Raw genomic sequence first — 7,500 nt, forward strand, 5'->3', positions numbered from 1 at the left:
ACCATCCCTGACCATTGCTGATTAGCCATTGCTGTTCTTTTCTACTGCAGCAATATTGTAGAAAGGCTTTAACACACTGTTATTTAATTACTTCAGGCCAAGTGTTTAAAGGGGAGATTTTTTTCTTGTTAATATGCAATTCAACACCAAGTAAAATCTATAAAATCAAGTTTGCAAGACTTCCCATTTCCTCATCAAAGTAACGAATCAGAACATTCTAGATATTGTTCATATTTCCATTTGTTGCCTCATCCGCATTTAATGAAAACATGGTAATTTTGAGTTTTACAGACAACTCAGTTTTCCAATAAGCAGTCTCTCAGTCTGTGTGTGCTCATGCAGGAGGTCTGCGCATTTGATAACGACAATCTGGAGACGGTGCTTTTGTCTTCAGCAACAGATTGTATAAGGTTGACAAGAGGTTGCGATATGGTGAGGGACAGGTCGTGTTGCGCTATGAAAGCACATGCGTAGCATACTTTCTAAACGTAAAAACGGTCAGCCATAGATAAACGTAGCCTACCTCTGTCGTGGTGGCTAGTTGCACCAGGTAGGGAAGATGTCCTGAAGTGCACGAACGTTAACCTTATGGTGGTCTTCTGATTGATGGCGTGCTAAAACGTTTTCCTATTGCATCCATAAACAATTTTCTTGCAGCGAACCGCGCAAAAGCAAACCCCTGGCACTTAAATTTCTTTACACCCTGGTTTGTTAGTTCTCCCCCGTTTCCAACAGCTGCCCATCTCCATTTATTTTTTAACTTTTGACACCTGCCTTGCCTTCCTTTAGCAACAACGCATCCATGACAGCTAGTGGCCTTGCCAAATAGACGCACACAAATCATGACGCTAATATGCAAGGTTCTGGTAGGCCTACTGGTTATGGTTTTGTGCTATAAATTAACAATATTTTATAGCAAAGTTTTAAGTTGACTATCTTAATTGTATGGTTATTTTTTGTCAACATACACTCACAACCTACTGTCGTTAAAAGTGAGGCCTAAGCAAAATACGCTACCCCTCACGGTACCGATCCACTTGCACGACACTTCTTTTTGTCGTGTCGCATTCCACTCTAGTCCTATGGGTGACGTCAAGCGACTTTAACGCGCCCGCAAAGCATTCCGGGAAGGCAGCGCTGCATTTGAAATAATGTCGCGCGTCAAAAAGCTGGCCGATGCCCAGCTTTATGCAAATGAATCCGTTGAACGCGAGGCGACTCTCCAATGAAAGGACGAGTTTGTAGGTCCTTTGTTCTACCACAACGGTGCCTGTGAAACTTTGGTTCCGCTTACCAGACAAATAATGTTTTAACCATCTCTTCCACGACCACCTATAGTCCATAAAACAAACGAAACTAGGATTTGGATGAATATATTGACTGTTGGTGTTTCTGGTGAGGATTTGAGATTGCATTGAGTAGTTTAAATAAAACAAGATTTCCAAATGGCTTGCATAGTTTGTTTAGGCTATTAATGTGTTGTATACTGTTAAGTACATGCCTAAAATTGTGGTCCATTTGTGGAAAAACACTTAAGATACGTTAAAACGAACTGAGTATGAGCTGGTAACTGACATTTTAAACGAAACGCCCACACACGACTGAACGAGGGGAGGCAGCGCGACACCACGCGTATGTCGGGTCGTGCAAGTGGATCAGTACCGTCACGGCTCCCACACACAGCTGCGTGCATCGCGTTGCTGGAGACGCATCCCATTCACTTTAAATGGGCTCACGTGATCCGTTGCCGAACTGAATTGTGGGTCCGTCGCGTCGCGTTTCTCCCGCCGCTCGCGTTGAGGAGTTCAGCTGTTGCTGCACTGACAGACGGCACTGGCCAATCAAGCCAATCTACGGACGGCACCAACCAATCACATTACGGTTTTACTTCAAGTCATTTGCATAGCTACCGTCGGGAACACCCACTGGCATGCGTTGATGAACACAGCTGTGTGTGGGAGCCGTCACTCAACAGTTCGCGATGATGACAGTAATATTATTTTTTTTTTTTATGCTAACACGCTCAGTCAAAACCTTTCGTCGCAAATTGTGAAAAACATTGTTGTACATGTCATAACAGACGGGATAATAAATTGCATAGGCTACGGTTTATATTGCGTTGCTTTACACATAATGTTAGTTGCATTGATTAAAAACTGTAGGCTAACAATAATAGTAGCCTACATCGGGTGGCATAGCAGGCTATCTGTTCAAGTCATAGGTGACACCCAAAATGAATGACCTCCCCTGACAAGAGTTCGCGATTGTCTACATTGATGCACGGAAAGAACACAGCCTACGCTTCTTCTCCGAATCCGCACATAGAGCTCACAATATCATATCCAAAAAAGTTAAACGGATTGGCCAACCTCATCAGCTGTCTCTAATGTGTCACTATAATCCAACTTTTAGACCGTTATAGTCCTCCATACGTGTTCTTTTTTTTTTAAGCAAACGCCCGAGACAAGTGTGTAGCTACAACATAAACAAAGCGAAACTCATGGCTGACGTAGGCCATCTTCTTGAGCGGTCACTGATTGAGACACAGAAAGTTCTCAAGAACACTATTAGGTCTTTAAACATTTATCATCACACACATTAATTCATCGGACCTAATATTTGTAGTTGCCTTAAAAAAAAGGAAAAGCAAAGGTGATAGTCCCCCCCCCTCCTATTTTTTTTCTCATCGGATCTGCATCGATCTCAAATATGACATTTCTAAAATCAAATTGACGGAAATCCGTCCTACGACGGAGAACTTTAATCCTTGGTTAAATGGCATTGGCATGCAGTTCAACATCACGCCTCCTTAAGTCCTCCAATATTTCCTCATTTATGTCATCAACACATCCGTGATTCGTGAAAATGTGTACGCTAGATTTATACCTATTGTTTCACATCTTAATGGACACCACACTGATTTCCCTCGTGTGGTAATATTTTTCCTTGTAATTATGTATGGTTTGCAGAAATGGGAACTGCGTCGTATAGATGAGAGGAGCAAAGTGCATTACGCAACACAGGCGACCAAGCAAGCGCTCCTGCAGGTGTAAGTTACGGCTCTACCTTACCATTAGGCAACTCAACAACGAGAAACAGTTTCTAAGTTGACCTAACTTTCCAACTCTGCACAGTATCCCATTAACTGCATGACAGTAGACTATTTACAATATTTTCTGTAAAGTAGAGTTTGTAAACACGTTATCATCAACTTAATGCACGCACAACTTTTGTTTGAGCAGGAGAGAGAATAACAATGAATGGATGCAGCAACTACAGAAATTGTAGCCAAGGCTACTTGCTGCTTTCTTTTACGGTCTATGGTTGCTGGTTAACAGCACATAATAAGCTGATTTAAGCTAATTCACTAACTCAAGACTTTGACTTTTGACCAGGAGGTTCCTGGTCTGTGGCGGAATTGGTTTCTGAAACTGCAAAGGGACCGTTTGCGCCGGAACACGCCCCCTCTTTTCGCTGAAACGCCCCCGTGGGCACACATGTACCTGTGGAGGGAAATTTCCAATATGCGCTGACTGCAAAATAGGAAAGACAAAAGCGCAAGTATACAAAGTCAATTGCGCTGGAGTGCAAGATAGAGCCCTAACACACTAACACACACACACACTCTCTTTCTCTCTCTCTCTCACACACACACAGACACTTTCTCTCTCACACTCACACACACTCGCACACACTCAGACTCAGACGCTCACGCACACACACGCACACACACACACACACACACACTGACACTTTCTCTCTCACACACACACACACACACACCTGTAGCGCAGGGGGAACATGAGGGCCTCCAGTGCACGGCTGGCCTCTCCAAGTCTCTGGTAGCTGCTGGAGTGGAACAGAACCTTGTGCTCTGTTAGAACCGCACAGAACAAGCTTAGAACATTCTGGATCCCTGTAACACACATCATGGAACCACACATTACAACATTCTGGACTAACATGACATTAGACAAACATGAAACACTTTTGTGTGAGTGTGTGAGAGAGAGATAGAAAGAAAGAAAGAGAGAGAAAGAGAGAGTGTGTGTGTGTGTGTATGTGTGTGTGTGTGTGTGTGTATGTGTGTGTGAGAGAGAGTGTGTGTGAGAGGCTGGAGGGAATTAGGCTAGTGACAATGGCCCTACATTTTTGAGATACCCCTACCGGAGGTAGAACTAAACGCAACAATGTTTTTCCTCATCTCTAAGGTCTCCCATATATGAAATGGATTCTTGGCTAAAAATATTTTACTGCTAAGATTGTTAAATTAACAGATATTGTTATACACCCCAAAACCAAAAAAGGACTAAAATATAGCCTGTCTGTATGGGAGTTAAGGCATATAAACTAGTGCAGATCAATCACACAAGCTCTGAGAACTTTGAAACTTAGCATGTTTATAGTCAGGAAGTTGCTTTACCTACTAGAAATGACTGGATGTATATATCTTGATGTATGGAATAAATAGAGACATGTAAACACATACCTAAAATAATCAGACATGCAAAAAATGAATATCTATGCAGAATGTTTTCATTTACTTTGTGGCTGCTTACCAGGGATTATGGTATATGACCATATGATGGCCTGTTGGAAAGGTGGGGTTGTACTGAATCCAACAATACAAAAAATATGTAAATATACTGTAGTATGACAAATTAGGGTGTTCTGTCACTCAATGTATGAGGTGTCCAAAATGAAAGAAAACAGAACACTGGCAAAATACAGTCTCAAGTCCAAATCACATTATCAGTGGTGAGAAGAATGTTGACAAATTCATTGTTACTGCAAGGTAAGTGCTGATCTATATCTACATTTAATAATGATACATTTCATATGAAACACAGATCCAATTGAATCAGGTTAACATTGGAATGGAACACCTTTATTAAAATATTTACATTCACTTGAATTTTGTTTTGGTCAAGTCATTACTGAATAATGGAAAATAATATTGTTAGCTTTTGTCTGTCCAGACCAGCAGTGGACATTAGAGCCTACACTGCTTACTTCACCCCTAAGTAGCTAAACAGTTAGTTGTAGAAACTACTTTCCCTAGCTAAGAAAGTACTTAGCCCTCTGACCAATGTTGCATGTGTAATTCAACTTGATTTGCATTTCAATGAAAATTCTGAAATGTACATCTTTTTTCCTTTTCACTAGTCTCTTGAATTATGGAGAATGTCTTACAGACATTGGATCCAAAGCTTATGGGAAACATTTTGAAAAGGGCAAGAAGAAGATCCCTATGTCCAAAACCCCAAAGTAGAAGGCCTCCAACGTATACCCTTGCTCAGCAGAGAGAGAGATGGTGATGTCCATAAAACTCTGGCTCCATATACAGATGATATCTCCTCCAAAATCAAAGTTTAATATCATGTATCATGTAGAGCGAACTACTGCAGTAAGTAAAAAATCAGTGAGCAGCAGCAAGTTGCAAATGTTGAGAGTGAGAGCACATCTGCACCAAGAAGGCTGAGTAGGGCTGATACAACATCATTTCAAATACTGAGAGATTGTTTCATTTGTGGGAAGGCCAGCTCTAAACCAGAACCTCTGACAGCAATTTCAACTGGAACAGTCGGAAGTACCAGAGACAAGGTCCTTCGGGCAGCTTCTGAAAGGCTTGATGAAGATGTACATCTTTGAATTATTTTATGCCCAGGCATATGATACCAAATACCATAAAATGCCTTGCACACTACATCTCTAAATGAAATATAGCAGAAGCCATAGAAAAGAATAAAAAAGCAGACCAATGTCTATAACAAAGCCTTTATTAAGCTCACTGAAGACATTGATAAAACAGTATTGTCCAAAGGTAGGAAAGTGAGGACTCTCAACTCTTTGACTGATAGCTATGAGAACATACTAAAGACCATTGCTGAGCAAGAAGGTGTGTCAACACAAGAAATATAGATCAAGGACAGTGGTGTCTACATCCCAACTGTTCTCACTTGAGTTGCTGAACATGGAATTGTTGATGCAGCCATCGACAACTTTTACCAAAATGAAGACACCCTGGATGGGAAGTGTACAACTCATGCTATGACGTCTGTTGTGTTCCGAAGAGGTACATTTTGTCCATTCTTTTACGCTTCACATCCAGAGTGTGATTCCATGTTCTGCAACTCCAGTGGGGCCAGTTGGGATGTAGACACCACTTGTGAAGTGCAGGGAAAGATTTTAAGGAGGAAGTTTCTTATTGCATGATAGCAATTTTATTGCCTATTATTTTACAATTTCTAAATTGCGCGGGGAAAGGGGATTGGGAACAAAGGCAGTATGGAGTCTCTGTTGTGCACGCTCGCGCTGGGCGTCCGAGTTGGCTTTATCCTGGTGAACCCCAATGGGCCACGCCCACTTCTACAGGTAAGTCCATATATGGAAACGTGCATCACATAGGACGTCAACGTAGTTATGTAAAGCTGCAACGACAGTTGTTAGAGACATGCAATATAGCCACAACACCACTCTCTGTCCTTGATATCTGGTCTGCTACAACAGATGTGAGAAGTGCCTAACATCTGTATAGGAAACACAGTGTCCCATTGCACTGAGCTCATTGATGACTACTACCATCAATGTGTCTTACTACCAAACTCATGATGTATCAAAATGGGAAGTCCCAGTGTGATTGGCGTATGGATGTGACAGCTCTGTTCAATGAGATAACAAATTGCGAACACACAGATTCTTCTTTGAAGCTGGGTCATCATCACATGTTTGGTAATTTCTGTGGGCAGGTTAATCAACACACCAGTTCACAAAGTCATACAGGATGTTGGGTACATACTTGCTGCATTGGAAACATAATAGACAGTCACTGCTGACATATTACTCACTGTCATGCTCTACCTGATCCATGCTCTTCCTCAATATGTCTGCAGCCCTGTGTAATTTTAGCAGCCCTGTGAGTTTAGCAGCTTCCCTCAGTGCACAATATGGTCATACTATCTGAGCAGATCAGATCTGACTGTCTTGGATGTGGAACAAATGCAAGCCTGTCTTTGTAATGCTGTATCAGCTTTTCCTTTAGTTTCCAGGATCTATATTTCTTTTGTTGAACTATGGACACGCCTTCTTGCTCAGCAATGGTCTTTAGTATGTTGTCGTAGCTATCAGTCAAAGAATTGAGTCCTCACTTTCATATCTTTGGACAATACTGTTTTATCAATGTCTTCAGTGAGCTTAATAAAGGCTTTGTTATAGACATTGGTCTGCTTTTTTATTCTTTTCTATGGCTTCTGTTATATTTCATTTAGAGATGTAGTGTGCAAGGCACATTTTATGGTATTTGGCATGATATGCAAAGAGATCTGGGCATGAAAAATCAGGCCTGTCAGAAGCTGCCCGAAGGACCTTGTCTCTGGTACTGGGGACAGCCGTGGCCTACTGGTTAGGGGTTCGGGCTTGTAACCGAAGAGTTACCGGTTCGATCCCCGACCCAGAAGGAAAAAAAAGGAAAAAAGGCGGGGGAAGTGGTTGAGCACTGCT

The 7,500-nt window shown here is 41.8% G+C and overlaps 1 protein-coding gene across 1 annotated transcript in view; it reads right to left on the reverse strand.

Moving 5' to 3' along the window:
- Positions 1 to 7,500, reverse strand: part of sbf2 (SET binding factor 2) — a 109,909-nt gene that overhangs the window by 56,957 nt on the left and 45,452 nt on the right. Inside the window, exon 7 of the mRNA XM_076291488.1 lies at positions 3,784 to 3,916. Coding sequence (XP_076147603.1) covers positions 3,784 to 3,916 — 133 coding nt within the window. The remainder of the gene's footprint in view (positions 1 to 3,783; positions 3,917 to 7,500) is intronic.

This window comes from Alosa pseudoharengus, unplaced genomic scaffold (genome assembly GCF_046254945.1).
Source record: "Alosa pseudoharengus isolate Yale_2024_CS ecotype anadromous, Long Island Sound unplaced genomic scaffold, YU_APseudo_1.1 YU_APseudo_1.1_scf_19, whole genome shotgun sequence".
Taxonomy (NCBI): domain Eukaryota; kingdom Metazoa; phylum Chordata; class Actinopteri; order Clupeiformes; family Clupeidae; genus Alosa; species Alosa pseudoharengus.